Source organism: Piliocolobus tephrosceles, chromosome 19, assembly GCF_002776525.5.
Source record: "Piliocolobus tephrosceles isolate RC106 chromosome 19, ASM277652v3, whole genome shotgun sequence".
Taxonomy (NCBI): domain Eukaryota; kingdom Metazoa; phylum Chordata; class Mammalia; order Primates; family Cercopithecidae; genus Piliocolobus; species Piliocolobus tephrosceles.
Window position 1 is genome coordinate 36,095,255 of NC_045452.1, and position 16,049 is coordinate 36,111,303.

General features: G+C 56.7%; 1 protein-coding gene across 1 annotated transcript in view; it reads right to left on the reverse strand.

Annotated features, from left to right (window-relative positions):
- Positions 1 to 653: 653 nt before the first annotated feature.
- The window catches only part of LOC111526514 (alpha-crystallin A chain), a 25,282-nt gene continuing 9,886 nt past the window's right edge, over positions 654 to 16,049 (reverse strand). Inside the window, exons 2-4 of the mRNA XM_026447460.1 lie at positions 4,083 to 4,361; positions 2,762 to 2,884; positions 654 to 1,362 (exon numbers count right to left, since the gene is read on the reverse strand). Of these exons, the coding sequence (XP_026303245.1) occupies positions 1,156 to 1,362; positions 2,762 to 2,884; positions 4,083 to 4,361 (609 nt within the window). The 3' untranslated portion in view covers positions 654 to 1,155. The remainder of the gene's footprint in view (positions 1,363 to 2,761; positions 2,885 to 4,082; positions 4,362 to 16,049) is intronic.

Consider the following 16,049-nt stretch of genomic DNA (forward strand, 5'->3'; position numbering starts at 1 on the left):
CACCCGCCGTGGCATCTGCTTGCACTGGGGTCCCCTCTGGCCCCCCGGATCCCCCTTGGTGAGCGCAGCCAGGGCCCCCCAGGCCAAGTCTCCCTCCCGGTGGCGGGGTCTGGCGTGGCCGCCCAGTGTCTGGTCCCGGGAGGGGACAGAGCGAGCTTCTGCCTCCAACTCGGGGCCAGGATGGGTTGCCCAGGGGAAGCCGCCGAGTTCCAGACCCTCAAGAGCACGAGTGCCCTTAAAGCCCACCCCGAAGGCAGCAGGACAGCCCCGCAGACCCCCGAGAGAACAGGACGGCCCGCAGAAGGAGGCCAGGGCAGGAGTCCCGCCCCGGTGCCCACGCGGACAGGGAAGGGAGCCCAGCCTCCCTCCATTCCCTGCAGCCCTTTCCAGGTCCCTCGCTGCCCCCAGCTCTCGGAAGCGCTCCCCAGTCCCTTTCCCATCAGAGGCTCTGCCCCCAAAACCCTCTCCTTCCTGCCCAGTGTGGAGGGAGACGCTTGAGCTGGGAAGAAGGGAGGGATGCAGGCCACCCCGTCACTCCGAGGCCGCCGGGTCGAACGCGAGCAGGAGACCCCGCTGTCCTCCCTCCAGACGCCGCCCGCCTGCCCCTCCCGCCCCTCCCGCCCCTCATGGAGACAGCACCAGCAGACGGCGGGTTGCTTGGGTCACCTGCTCTTTATTGACTGCCGCGGGCTGCGCTCTCATGGACGATCCTTGTCCCCAAGAGCGGCACTACATAGAGGGGTTGGGGGGAGATGGTCTGAGAGAAGAGGCCATGAGAGCCCGGACGCACAGAAGCCCCGGGAGGTGTGGGCAGGGCCCGCGGAGGAGGGAGGCTGCAGATGTGTCGGGAGGCACCTGGCCGGAGGTCACCTCCTCCTTCCGGACCCTCAGCAGAGTTGAGGCGCCTGCACCCCAGGGGAGCCAGGCTGCTATCTAAAGGAGTGTGAGGTGCGGTCACTTCCGCCACTGGCCAGTGTCGGGGTCTGGGACACCCTGAGACCTTGAGCTCTCCTGGCTGCTCTCTCAAACCCTCATTCCATGTGAGAAGGTGGAAAGGAAAAACAGGGAAGCAAAGGAAGACAGACACCCCGCCCTCAGGGTGCTCCCCGGATGATGGGCTGGGGCTGCAGGGGAGCCAGCCGAGGCAATGCCTGCTTAGGACGAGGGAGCGGAGCTGGGCTTCTCCTCCCGCGCCACGGGAATGGCTCGCTCGTGGGTGGCATCTAGGCCAGTCTGGATCTTGGGGCCAGAGAAGGTCAGCATGCCGTCGGCGGACAGGGAGCAAGAGAGGGCCGACTGGTCCACGTTGGACGGCAGGCGGTAGCGGCGGTGGAACTCACGGGAAATGTAGCCGTGGTCGTCCTGGAGAGGGTAGGGGGGCACAGTCAGAGGGGCCACTGTGCAGGTGGCTGCCTCGCCCCATGCCAGTGAAGCTGCTCCAGGCCCACCAACCGCAGAAGGTGGCCAGCCTGCAGGGGCCCTCACAGGGGCCGGGTGCGGACAACGCATCCCATGACCAGGTCCCTGGGATTTATGGATTCACGTCCCTGCTTCTCTGGACCTCAGCCTGGCCTCGTGGCCACTTGCCGGGCTATTCCCTGCATGGGGGTGTCTCTTCACGCTCCGTGGCTTCACTCCAAAATCGCAGGATCATTCCGTACCAGGCCCTGCACCTCAGCCAGGCTTCCCCTTCCAGACCGCACAGGACTGCTCCAGCCCAGGTCTCTGCAGCCCCACCTAACGTGGCCAGACAACGCACGCACTTCCACGTCCCCTGGATGCCCTAAGCCACAGACTCAGCTCCCTGGGCCGACCTCCTCCTCCACTGGGTGCAATTTTCCAGGCTGTGCTGGGGCTAAGTGGGGGCTTTACCCGGCCCAGGCGAGGGAGGGGCAGCACATGAGGAGGTCAGGGTTCACCCCCCAGCACTGCCTTCTCCAGTCATTGAAAGAGGACCCCAGCCAAAAGAAACGGAGACTTTGGCTAAGAGTTCCACCTTCTGGCCCCTCTGCTCTCCAGGCCCCGCAGGACACTGTCCATCTGTGAGAGCCCGTGAGCTCTTCCGGGCTCTGCCAGGAGATGCAGGTCACCAGGGCCTCCGTGCGCCAGCTCCCTCAACACCACGGAGACCCGAGGCCTCCACCCAAGCAAGAGCGGGGCATCAGGGTGACTGTGGGGAGAAGCTCCCGTCCCACCTGCCCAGTACTAGCTGTGGGACCCAGCAGGCTGAGGACCCCCTTGTTCCCCAACTGTCCTGGAATAATGAAGACACTGGTCCCAAAGGGCTGCTGTGAGGCGAGGGTGTCAATGCATGTAAAGCATTCCCAGCAGATGCAGCTATGCCGTCGGGGACTGGCCTTCCTCAGGTAGGGCTCATGTGAAGATGTACATTGGCTAGGAGGCGGCCACCAGGGGCACTCCCACTTCCTGCGGTTCTTTCTAAGACCGCCCTGGCATCCAGGTGACAGGGATGGAGCTGGCGACAGCTGGGTGCAGCAACCCGGGAAGGGACCCTATCGTAGATCCCTGAGCCACATTCACTCGGAACGGTGACCTCTGTCACTAGGAGGGGCTGGCTGTGCTCAGGTGGGATGGCCCCTTCCTCGGGGAAAAGCCAGGCCTGATTCGGGGGCCCCCAGAGTGTCCCTCTCCCAGGGTTGAAGGCCTCGTGCAGGTGCGCAGGCCGGTTGTGCCCGCCGTGACCCCCCTGTCCCCACGCCCACCTTGCTCCCCTCTCCCACCTCTCAGTGCCTGGGCTCACCTGGCGCTCGTTGTGCTTCCCGTGGATCTCCACAAAGTCGTCCTGCACCTTCACAGTGAGGTCCTCTGGGGAGAAGTGCTTCACATCCAGGAAGATGACGAACTTGTCCCGGTCGGATCGAACCTGAAAGCCAAACGTGCTATGTGGAGCTACCCAGAGGGTGCCGTCCCTCCTGCGGCTGGCAGAGACGGGGCGGGCCCCGGTTATCAGAGATGCTTCGGTCACCTGCCGGCCTCTTCTCCCACACACCAAGTGGGGCACAGCTTTCAGGGGCCTGTGACTGTCTCCTGGAGGGACAGGCACAATCCTCGACCTGTCTCCAAACCCTCAGGCCAACTGAGGGGCTAGATGCTACTGGTGGGCCGGCTGGTTGTTTGCCTATGGTCAGGTGGCTAGTTATAGATCAGTTGACTGGTTATGGGCTAGCTGGCTACTGGTCATGGTAGGAGGGGTTGTTATGGATTGGTTGGCCCATTAGGGTCGATCGTCTGGCTAGTGATGCTTGGCTGGCTGGACTCAGCCTGTGGAATGAGGTCACTGCCCTTGGCGTCATGCTGTCTATAGAAGCAGCCGGAGCCTGCTGATAGCCTGCGCAGCTGCCTCTGCAAAAAGCACTTCCACAATTCCCTCTCACTGCCCTGGCTCAGCCTCGGCTCCCTGAGGTATTTTGCGCCCCGGCATTGATGCCTACTGCAGCAGCCCTGGGGAGGACCCTGTTTCTTAGGTGCTGGGTGGGACTCAGGCCGTCTAGAACTACAGACTCTGCACCGCTCACCCGTGGCTCAGCGAGGAGGCTGGGGAGCCCATTGCCTGTCCTTTTGGCCTTGGCAGGGCACCTGAGTAAACTTGCCAAGAGCTTTGCTGGCTGTGGGCAGGCCGAACTCATGGGAGGAGATACTAGGAACCTCCTGTTCTCTAGCTTTCAGGACTATGACCCCCACCTGCTCCCAGGCCTCCGGGACTCAGGAGACCAGCGGAACCCGGGAGCTGGCATTCGCCACCACACATGCCTGGATGGGTTGCTCTTGGGGTTTCCGGTATGTGGCTGGTGCCTCACAAAGCACACGTGGGTCATGAGCTGATGGAGGAAAACAAGGGTGGGTTCAGGCTGCTCCCTTGTCCAACCTCTCCCCAGTGCCAGGGGAGGCTCTGCTGCGTGGCTGCGGTGGGGACACAGGCTCTCGCCCAGCCTTTGCAAGGGGATGAAGTGGGGCGAGGCCACCTGCCTGCGGAGCAAGACCAGCGTCCATCGCTGTCCACCCACCGAGGCCACCACCCTCTGAGCAGCGAGGAGAGGCCAGCACCACGGGCCACGTCTTACCTCGGAGATGCCGGAGTCCAGCACGGTGCGGAAGAGGGACTGGCGGTAGTAGGGGCTGATGGTGGATGACAGGAAGGGCAGCAGGTCATACTCAAAAAGGCCCTCGCCGAAAAACTGGTCGAAAAGCCGACTGGGGTAGAAGGGCCCCAGAGTGCGTTTGAACCAGGGGTGCTGGATGGTCACGTCCATGTTCAGCTTTGGTACCACGGGGACCTGGAGGCTGGAAGCAGTCAGCGGGACCTCTGGGCAGCGCAGTGTGGAGCTAGGGCTGAGCCCTCCCTATATATGCCACCAGCAGAATGGAGGCATTAAGGGATTTCTCTGGAAGGGCATGAGCTCATGAAGAAGGCTGCTCAGTCAGCAGAAACGTGGCTGGGACAAGTGCCCGCCCCCAGCCCCGGGAGGGGCTGCACGGACTGTCCCCGAGGCCTGGACTTAGCTGAGGCCCGCCTGGGCACCCTGGGGCTCCCGGGAGGGCAGACAACCCAAGGAGGAGCTCTGTGCCCCATACTCGCCTGGGGCAACAATGGAGCTTCTCATCTCCCAGTTAGTGGGCAGGGGCTACGTGCCAGGGGCCATGCTAGTTCTCTGCACACCTTGTCCTGCCCGGTGGTCCTCATGGTCACCAGAGGAGAGAGAGCCCACACCCCTGTTAGACACAGGGGTGAGACACGTCGTCCTCAGTCTCACTGCGCCCAGGCAAGAATGCAGTTTTCCAAAGCAGAGTGACTCTGTGAACCTCCGTTACGCTCACCACTTATAAAAAGTATGCATGCTTGTAAAAACTCCTGAAGAAGAAACTGAAAAGTGCCATAATTCCAGCACCTGGGGGAGCTCTGTTAAGTTTCATGCTTGTCCTCCAGCTGTCTGCGTGCCTCCAACAGGAAGACGGGCTGGGCGGTGTGCAGATGAACGTGCCAGGTGGTGAGCTTCCCTCTGTGGCCCACCCTGGACTCCCAGCCCCATTGCCATCATCCCCTGTAACGCCTCGAGCTTCTGTGGCATGACTTGCTGTGGCTGTTGGGTTGGGCTGCTCCTGTCAGGGTGGCGACATGTCCCCACGTCCCCGCCACCCATGCGGTCCCGCCACCCACATGATCCTGTTATCCGCAAGTCCTGGTGATTATTTTGCTCCTCGACCCAGGGCCCCTGTCCAGTTCTCACTAAGTGTCCAGGCACTGCCAGTTTTGTTTGTTCGTTTTTGAGATGGAGTCTTGCTCTGTCACCCAGATCTGGTGCCTAGACCATGCAGAGGTTTCAGCTCACTGCAACCTCTGCCTCCCAGGTTCAAACAATTCTCCCACCTCAGCCTCCTGAGTAGCTGGGACTACAGGTGCCTGCCACCACACCTGGCTATTTTTTTTTTTTAGTAGAGATGGGATTTCACCATGTGAAAACCCAGGCTCTTCTCAAACTCTTGACCTCAGGTGATCCACCTGCCGTGGCCTCTCAAAGTGCTAGGATTACAGTCATGAGCCACTGCGCCCAGCTCACTCCTAGTTTTAAGTCTTTTGATATTTTGGGGTAAACTTGCCCTGGGGAGTGTGGTCCTCCCCCACATCCCCCCGCCAGGCTGGGAAGAGGCCGTGCCCCCTCTCCCGGGCTAGCTTTTCTAGTGTTCGGTCCAGGCTGTGGGAATTTGCTTAGTCCTCTTTAGGCCTCCCAGTTCCTACTCAGCCTCTAACAGATTCATGCGTGTGGAGTGAGCACACACCCAGGCAGGACACTCCCGGGCTTTGCAAATTCATCTCCAGCCCATGGGCTCAGAACACCACAAAAGGTCAGATGCCCCAGTGTATGAGGATCAGACCTGACACATCCCAGGTGAGATCAGGGCTGAAAGCGGGGCTCCAAGGTATGCTCCACGGGGCACCACTGTGGTAAGCAACACCCAGGACCAGACCCTTCCTCCTGCATTTACAGCACTGTCCGGGCACACAGGATCCCAAAACTTGAAATGGCAACTTTTGCCCTGCAAGGTTACAATTCCAGAGAAGCGATTCCTTGAGGTGCCAAATTAAGGTGCTGATAGGAAACGCTGGGGGAGTGACAGGTGCCTCCCCCAAAAGCCTACACCAGACCTCTGCCTGTGGGTCCTCAGAGCCACCCTGTGAAGCAGGTCCCAGCATCATTCCCGCTTCATAGACCAGGAAACGGGAGCTTAGAAGGTTAAGCCTCATGCCCGGGTCACTTGGCTTGGAAGAAAGGAAGGAAGCTTAAAGCCACCTTTCCAGGCTGGAGGTCAACATCCAAGCAGTGACAGAGTCTGGGTGAGGCAGCGGGCAGCCCCGCTGTGCTGGCCACCTATTTCTGGGGCACAGGGAGGGGGAAGAAGAGGCCGCTGGGATGGAAGCCAGCATGCAGCTTGGCCCCGGGGAGGGTCGAGCCAGGCCAGGCGTGCGGTCAGTGCTGGGCGGAGCCATGCTGGAGCTTGAAGCAAAAGGAGAAGGCCATTGTCCTCATCCTGCCTTTATGTACAATGTTGACAGTTTGTCCACCACGATTTTTTTGCATTCATTTTGATTGATTGATTTTTGAGATGGAGTCTCGCTCTGTCACCCAGGCTGGAATGCAGTGGCACAATCTCGGCTGACTGCAACCTGTGCCTCCCAGGCTCATGCAGTTCTCCTGCCTCAGCCTCCCCAGTAGCTGGGATTACAGGCGCCCACCACTACGCCCAGCTAATTTTTATATTTTTAGTAGAGATGAGGTTTCGCCATGTTGCCCAGGCTGGTCTCGAACTCCTGATTTCTGGTGATCCACCCACTTCGGCCTCCCAAAGTCATGGGATTACAGGCGTAATGGGTCAGATTACCGCATCCGACCCATTTTGATTTTTTTAAACATCGCATCTAAACATGATTTAAACATCAGAGCACTGAGGGCAGTGTTTTTAGTTCCCTGACATTTGGCAGGGAGGGAGGAGCTGTGCTGTCCTTCACAGCTGGCCCTGCACATGGTCAAACAGCGGGGACTGCAGGCTGACGAGGTAGCTGAGGCACCAACCTGGGACTGGGCACCAGTCTGGTCCTATGGACTGCACCGCTCTGGGTGCCGAGGACGGGGCAAGGTCCTTCAGACACCGGGCAGAGCGAAGTCCAGGCACTCACACCTGTTGTGCTCCTCACCACATGCTGTAGGGCCTGGCAGCTCAGAGGCCGTCGTGGGACGTCAAGGCTCCTGCCACAAGGTTGGCTGGACCTGCAGGGGCCTTCTGAGTGAGCCGGGGCCTAAGTCTGCACAACAGAAGCAGGAAGTCCTGGACCAGGGCACGGGGAGGGCTCTAGGGCCCTAGGGGCCCTTTCAAACCCCGAGTTTAGGCGTTGTGTACCAATCACAGATTAGTGGCTTAAAACAACACAAATGTCTTATCTCACAGTTCTGGAGGCCACAAATCTGAAATGTATCTCATTCAACTTAAAGCAAGACACTGGCAGGGCTGGCTCCTCCTGGAGGCTCGGGGGAATCTGTTTCCTGCCTTCTCCGGCGTCTCAAGGCACCTGTGTTTCTTGGCTCGTGGCCCCTCCTCCACCTTCAAAGGCAGTGGTGGGCAGTGAGGTCTCTCCCATCACATTCATCTGGCAATTGCTCTCCTGGCCCACCTGGATAATTCAGGATCCCCCCCCGCCACATCTCAAAGCCTGCTACTTTCAGGATCCTTAACCTCCGCTCACTGGCCCGGAGCCTGCTGTGCACACATCCTCGCTCAATGTCCCACACTGGTCGAGTCCTATCTCTTAACGCTGTGTTAAACAAAGTCCCTGCTTTTGTGGAGCTGGGTAGAGACAAACAAGAAACAAATAAACAAGTATATGCACGCTGAGGTCAGTGCATCCGCCGGCCAGAGCCCTGCGCCGTTCGCCTGGATTCTGGGGGAAACAAGACCCTTTTGCTCTGGACCTGGGCTCTTCCTAAAATTTGTGTTGAAGATGCTGCCTCAGAGCCACAGTGTGCGGGTGGCGGGCAGGGGAGGTGATGGCCAGTGCACTGAGGGATATGTCTGTGGAAAATGAAAAACCAGAATGAAACCAAGAACAACTCAGTGTTCTCTTCCTGATTCCCAGCCACTGTCCGTGAAAATCATGTCAGCACAAAATACGCCTCCCCTTTTGCTGGGCTAAGTTCTAGCAATTGCTGCATTCATAGCAGTTGATTCTCGAGGTAGGGACGTTCTATAAAGCTGTGATGAGTGCTGAATTAGTGATGCCTGGACTGCTGAACCACGGCTCCCAGGGGAGACACAGGGTTAGGGTCCTGTGAGCCTCCGGTCCCAATGTTCTCATCAGCCAAGCAATGCATCATCTGTCTTATGAGTGTTTCTGTGTAAAGATGCTTTACTGAGGCCAGGCATGGTGGCTCACGCCTGTAATCCCAGCACTTCTGGAGGCCAAGGCCTGTGGATCACCTGAGGTCAGGAGTTCAAGACCAGCCTGGCCAAAATGGTGAAACCCCATCTCTACTAAAAATACTAAAATTGGCCGGGCGCGGTGGCTCAAGCCTGTAATCCCAGCACTTTGGGAGGCCGAGGCGGGTGGATCACGAGGTCAGGAGATCAAGACCATCCTGGCTAACACGGTGAAACCCCGTCTCTACTAAAAAATACAGAAAATTAGCCGGGTGTGGTGGTAGTGCCTGTAGTCCCAGCTACTTGGGAGGCTGAGGCAGGAGAATGGCGTAAACCCGGGAGGCAGAACTTGCAGTGAGCTGAGATCAGGCCACTGCACTCCAGCCTGGGCGACAGAGCGAGACTCCATCCCTAAGACTAAAAAGGAAAGACAACCAAAATAAAATTAGCCAGACATGACGGTGCGTGCCTGTCATCCCAGCTACTTGGTTGGCTGAGGCAGGAGAATCGCTTGAACCCGGGAGGCAGAGGTTGCAGTGAGCTGAGCTTGTGCCACTGCACTTCAGACTGGGCAACAGAACGAGACTCTGTTCCAAAAAAGAAAAAAAAAAAGTTTTACTGACTCTATAAACGTTGATTCACTAACACTGAACTCATGGCCAGCAGCCCTGTAGCTCAGCCTGAAGGAAGCGTCTCTAACACGTTTCCTCTGTGAGACGCGCTGCAGCTTTTCTTACTTTCTGCAGTTTTGCGTCTTTTGCTCATGATTTTGCTGTTTAACATGTCCCCAAGCAGAGCTGAAGAGTAACCAAACAGTAACCAAAACTGTCTTTGGGTTTCCATTTGTATGGCATATTTTTAGAAATCTTTTACTTTCAACCTATTTGTGTCTTTGAATCTAAAGTGTCTGTCGTAGACAGCATATAATTAGATAATGTTTTGGATCTGTTTGGACAATTTCTGCGTTTCGACTGAAGTGCTTCATCCACTTGCTTAAAAATGCCTCCAAGCCCACAGCTCTTCAGCGCTGGGGCTTGAGGACGTTTTAAAAAGCAAAATCACAAACAAAACACACGAAATGCAAAATCGCGGCGCTCAATAGACCTCAAAAAGGACACTGACCGCATGAGGCTGAAACAAGAGGGCATAGTGTTGCCTTATTCAACCTCAGCCAGGAACGTGTGTAAGGAGATAGAGGTCTCAGCACCGTACGCATCTGTGAATGACCAGGACAACTCTACAAGTATTGATTTGGGGGTCACAAATAAATTTTTTTGGTAATTTTTTTTGTAGGGACGGAGTTTTGCTTGCTATGTTGCCCAAGTTGGTCTTGAACTCCTAGGCTCAAGTGGTCCTCCCACCTTGGCCTCCAAAGGTGCTGGGATTACGTGCGTGAGCCACCGTGCCCAGCCTGCAAATAAATTTGACCAAGTAGGTGTCATGGACTGAATTGAGTTCCCCCAAAATTCCTATGTTGAAGTAGTAACCCTAGGACCTCAGAATGTGACTGTATTTGGAGATAGGATCTCTCAGGAGATTAAGTTAAAAGGAGGTCATTTGGGGCCGGGCGCAGTGGCTCAAGCCTGTAATCCCAGCACTTTGGGAGGCCGAGACGGGAAGATCACGAGGTCAGGAGGTCGAGACCATCCTGGCTAACATGGTGAAACCCTGTCTCTACTAAAAAATACAAAAAAAAAAAAAAAAAAAAAAAAAAAAAAAAAAACTAGCTGGGTGAGGTGGCGGGCACCTGTAGTCCCAGCTACTCCAGAGGCTGAGGCAGGAGAATGGCGTGAACCCGGGAGGCGGAGCTTGCAGTGAGCTGAGATCCGGCCACTGCACTCCAGCCTGGGCGACAGACCGAGACTCCATCTCAAAAAAAAAAAAAGGAGGTCATTTGGGTGAGCCCTGATGCGTGTGACTGACATCCTTATAGGAAGAAGAAATCGGCCGGGCACAGTGGCTCATGCCTGTAATCTCAACACTTTGGAAGGCCGAGACGGGTGGATCATGAGGTCAGGAGATCAAGACCAGCCTGAACAACATGGTGAAACCCCGTCTCTACTAAGGTAAATACAAAAAATTAGCCAGGCGTGGTGGCGTGCGCCTGTAGTCCCAGCTACTCGGGAGGCTGAGGCAGGGGAATCACTTGAACCCAGGAGATGGAGGTTGCAGTGAGCCGAGATCTTGCCATTGCACTCCAGCCTGGCGACAGTCTTGTTCTGTCTAAAAAAAACGGGGGCGGGGGGGAATCTGGACAAATTCCAAAAAGAGACACCCAGAATACACATACACAGAGGGCACAGCAAGAAGAGGCCCGTCTGCAAGCAGAGGGAGGAGCCGGCCCCGCCGACCCCGCGATCTTGGACTCCCAGGCTCCAGGCCTGTGAGGCAACAAATGTCCGTTGTTTAAGCCACCCGGTCTGTGGTCCCTGGCACACTGACATCGCAGGGAATTCCCAGATCTGGAACGCATGAGTCATGGGGAGAGACTATATTTCTGTAATCTTCACATTAGCACAGTTTTATTTCCTGTCCTTTTGTAAACATTTGCTGAGTGGAAATTGTCCAGTGAACTGCCAGGCAGGGGGCCACTCCCGACACTGCAGACGCAGCCACCTGCATTTGCTTGGAGCGGCTTTGAAGGCCGGGTGCAGGTGCACTGGGGGAGGGGTGCTTATCTCCAGCCCCGTGGTTCAACATATTTCTGTGCTTAAACGAGAAATTTCACATAACAACAGCACTCATAGCTGGGCGCAGTGGCTCACGCCTGTAATCCCAGCACTTTGGGAGGCTGAGGCGGGCAGAGGTCAGGAGATCGAGACCATCCTGGCTAACATGGTGAAACTCCGTCTCTACTAAAAAAATACAAAAACTTAGCCGGGCGCAGTGGCGGGAGCCTGTAGTCCCAGCTACTCGGGAGGCTGAGGCAGGAGAATTTCGTAAACCCGGGAGGCGGAGCTTGCAGTGAGCCGAGATCGTGCCACTGCACTCCAGCCTAGGCAACAGAGCGAGACTCCGTCTCAAAAAAAAGAAAAAAGCAACAACAACAGCACTCACAAAGAAACTGAGCTGGAATTATTTCAGTTCTGTCATTCTGCATGACCTCTTGGTGTTTTCATTCTGTGTTTCAAATGTAAGACTGTGAAACCGGAGCACAAACGGAGGTGTGGTGCTGAAGTTGAGATGTTCACTTATGCATGAAAGAATTCACGGCATTTGAATATCTTTAACATTGAAATGCATTCTTTTTTCTGTTAATTGCTTTAAAGAATGAATCAAGAAAATCATGATTATCCATGATTATTACATAACTATCCTGAAAATAATTTTTCAGTATGGAGGATGGAATATTCAAAACCGTGACTCACTCTGGTGTCAAATACCCTGGGGCACCACCGGCCTGGGGCTCCTCGAGCTCCCTGCTGGCGTCCAGCGGCCTCTGGCAGCTCTCCAAGTGTGAGCCAACCCAGGCTGTTTGGGGAGGGCTGGAGCCCTTTGGCTCTGCCCTCAGTCTGCCTCTGAGCCAAAACCTGCAGCCGGCCTTGTCACCAGCGACGCTGGGACCCCAAGGTAGAGAGGATATAGGAAACAAGGGTCCCTGCGAGGAGGTCTGAAGAGTGAGGTGAGCTGCTTCCTGTGCCTCCCACACCACTGCCCAGTGGCACAGGGCTCCCTGGGGCCTGCCTGGGACAGCCTGCGGGAGCCCGACCCCAGCACACAGGCCCCAGGCTGGTGTGAGCTGGGTCAGGGAAAGGTCAGCCTGGGGACAGGAAGAATCTTGGAGAGAGAGGTCTGCCCAGTAGGCCCCAAGGCCCCTCCCAGAAGATGCTGACCTGTCCAGGCAGCCTGGCACGGAAGCCAAGGGCCGCGAGTCAAGTGTCTGCCTCCCAGGCCAGGGCTGGGAAGGGCAAGAACAAGGCTGGTCCTGCAGCCTCCCACCTGGGGAGGTCACGGGGGCAGGCAAACCGCTCAGCCCCGCAGGCACACTGGGGTCTGTGCAAACACGGTCACCCTGGGCACGGGCAGCCCTTCCTCACTGGATGTCTCTTGGTTTTCCTGGCCTCCTGGAGAGTCACCGTCACCCCTGCCTGTGCCCTGGACAGAGACCCTGGCGAGCGTGACCAGCCCAGGGCAGGCCCAGCCAGAGCGCCCAGTCTGCCCCAAAGGACCCGCCTTGGGTTGAGGGGCTGTGGGAGGGGGTCACTGCAGTTTCCAGAGAAGGCTGAGGGTGGGGGATGACTGAAGAGACTGTGAGGGGACCCGGGCATCATCCAAGATGCCAGTGCCCACCTGGGGTCTCGGTGGCCGCAGGGAGAATGCGGGCCAAGTGCCACCACGCAGCTCCATCCGGCCTGACCCTCAGTCCCAGCCCCACCCAGGGCCACTGCTGCTGGGTCCCCCCACACAGATGCAGGGACTGCACAGGCGGCAGGGTCGGAGGGACGCAGCCTCCACACAGGCCCCATCGAGGCCAACCCAGCATGCCTGGCTCAGCGCAGTGCCAGCACAGGCCTGACCCTCACCCCCCGGGGAAGAAAAAGTAAGACTTTCCCAGAGATCAGAGAAAGAAAAGCCACATGCCTCCCACAGCTGAGCAAGGCAATGGGCAGGGCTGGCCCCTGCACCCACCAGTCCTCGCGGGGGCCGTCCCACCTGGGAGAGGCCTCAAGGCCATTGGCTGCCGCGGCAGGAACTGCAGCCGAGTGGAACCTGTAGCCAGGGCCTCAGGCCTGTCACAGGTGTGGAGCCCGGCTGCCTGAAGACGCTCTGCAGGGTGGGCAGCGCTGGGGATGACAGGGGGACCGTCCCTCCCAGCCCAGGGGCTGGGCAGGACCCAGTATGGGCTGCACGGGGCTCCCGAGGGTAGAGAAGGGGCCAGAGGCCAAGGGAACACAGGGGCAGATGTGTGGGAGCTGGGGTGCGAGGGCAGGGCTCCAACCGGTATGGGAGCATGTGCAGGGGTGTGGTGTATATTTGATATGTGTGGTGTGTGGGGGGTGTGTGTGTGATGTGTGTGGTATGTGGTGTGTGTGGTGTTTATGTCATGTGTGGGGTGTGTAGAATGTGTGTGTGGTATATGTGTGGTGTGTGATGTTTCTGTGATGAATGTGGTGTGTGGTGTGTCTGTGATGTGTGTGTGGTGTGTGTGACATGTGTATTGTGTATCTGGTGTGATGTATGTGGGGTGTGTGTGGTATGTGTGTGGTTTATCTGTGGTGTGTGTGTGGTGTGTGTGATGTGTGTTGCATATGTGGTGTGGGGGGTGTGTGGGGTATGTGTGGCATATCTGTGGTGTGTGTGATGTGTGTCGTGTATCTGGTGTGTGATGTGTGGGGTGTGTGTGGTGTGTGTGTGGTTTATCTGTGGTGTGTGTGTGGTGTGTGTGTGATGTGTGTGCTGTATATGTGGTGTGGGGTGTGTGTGGGGTATGTGTGGTGTATCTGTGGTGTGTGTGATGTGTGTCGTGTATCTGGTGTGTGATGTGTGGGGTGTGTGGTGTGTGTGGTTTATCTGTGGTGTGTGTCTGTGTGGTGTGTGTGATGTGTGTGTTGCATATGTGGTGTGGGGTGTGTGTGTGATGTATGTGGTGTGTGTCCGTGGTGTGTGTGCCTGGGGGCATGTAAGCCACTGTCTCGGAGATCATTTTTCTCGAATACCTCTGCAGATCGAGACCTGTCGGGAGGTTTTTCCCGGCGTCTGCGATGGGTCCTCCGCTCCCGGCATTGTTTCCGCGGCCCAGCTTAAGCCTGTCCTCAGCGATTTGCCGCTCCACTGCACCCGAGCTCAATGCCAGCCCCTCACACAAAGGCGACATTCACTTCATCTAAAGGATTCCCATAACGCCAGCAGTCTGCCCCACAAAGGCCGGCGCTGCAATTTTCCACTCCAGGGCCCCGCCGGGCTCACACACAAATCCGCCTGTGTAGGGCGGATGCGGCATTGTTGCGGCTCAGCAGGGAATGTGCCTGCGCTAAGCCCTCGCCCTGCTTCTCCTCGAGGTCAGCAGGTTAGACAGGATGGTCCCCTGCAGACCCCCGAGCTGTCCTCAGAGTGGAACGTGGGGCCGGCCATGCCCCGCCAGCCCCTTCCAGAACAAAGCCGGCAGGCAGAGTGTGCCATAGACCCCCTAGGCCCTCCCAGGCTGGAGTTAGGCTGGGGAGAGGATCCTCTCTGGGGGGTTGAGAGAGAATTCTGTCCCACAGCACACACTGGGCGCTCACCACGGCCAGAACGTGCAGGTCATGGGTGACGGGGACAGAGCCAGGGATGCCCCGCCCTCCCCCTGCCAGCCAGCACTTAATGTGCCCATCACTGGGTGTCACTTTTACGGTGGCGGCAAATGCTACTTCACTGAGTTTATTTTTATCACGAAAATTTTTACACAGTCTCAAAAGTAGAGACCATGGAACAATGAGCCCTTCACATACTCATCAGCCAGATCCAACAATTAGGAGGATTTTGCCCCCGCTTCCCGCTTCTCTTGGTTTTTTCTTTACTGGAGTATTTTAAAGCAAAGCGCAGACGCCACGTCATTTCACCCCCGCGCACTTCAGGTACCTCTCTTACAAATCTAACATTTCTTTATATAAGCGCAAATTCGCTCTCATGTGTGACAGGATTCCTGACAATTTCTTGATGTCATCTAAAACCTAGTCCCTCGTCAGATAACCCTGATTGTCTCAAACATGTTCTTTTACAGTTGATGTGTTTGAATCACGACCCAAAAGGAATGTGCTCGCTGCTCTGGTTGTTACGTAAATATCGTTTTCTCTGAAATTGCTTCTGCGTTACTGAAAAGGTCATACATCTTCTCTTTTAATATGTTAATACAAAGAACTGTATGAATCAGTTGTCTAATGCTAAACCAATCTCACATGACTGTAACCAGCCCAGCTTAGTTACCGTCTTAGCTCAGGTTTCCAAGAAGAGGGAGCCTGGGGAGACGTCTGGGTGTGGATGCTTTTTTGGGAGGTACAACCCCAGGGAAGTGAAAGAGAGGTGAAGAAGGGAGGGAGGGTACTTTGCAGAACTGGCTCTTCTCATCTGCAGGTGGCCGAATCTGCTCCAAAGGATGATGGCCTCCCTCACCCTGTCCCCAACTTTCTGATGTGTCTTTCTGGCCCCTTCAGGGAACCACGTGGCAGAGTCCTTGGGATCAGGGCAGCTCAGCCTGAGGCTCCCACCAGGATGGGTGGGGGCACCCCAGGAGCACTAGATGGGATGGTGGGTTCAGCTCTGTTACGTTTAGGATTTTCCACCTATGCTCTGAATGCAGCTGGCCTGTAAATCTCTCTTGTATTGTCCTTATCTGGTTTTGATACCGAGGTTATAACCGCCTTGTAAAACAGGGGGTGGGCCGGGCGCAGTGGCTCACCCCTGTCATCCCAGCGCTTTGGGAGGCTGAGGAGGGTGGGTGGCTTGAGCACACGAGTTTGAGACCAGCCTGGGCAACATGGCGAAACCCCACCTTTACAAAAAATACAAAAATTAAACGGATGTGATGGCACGCACCTGTATTCCCAGCTACTCAGGAGGCTGAGGTGGGACGCTGACTTGAGCCCAGGAGGCAGAGGTTACAGTGAGCAGAGATGGCACCACTGCACTCCAGCCTGGGCAACAGA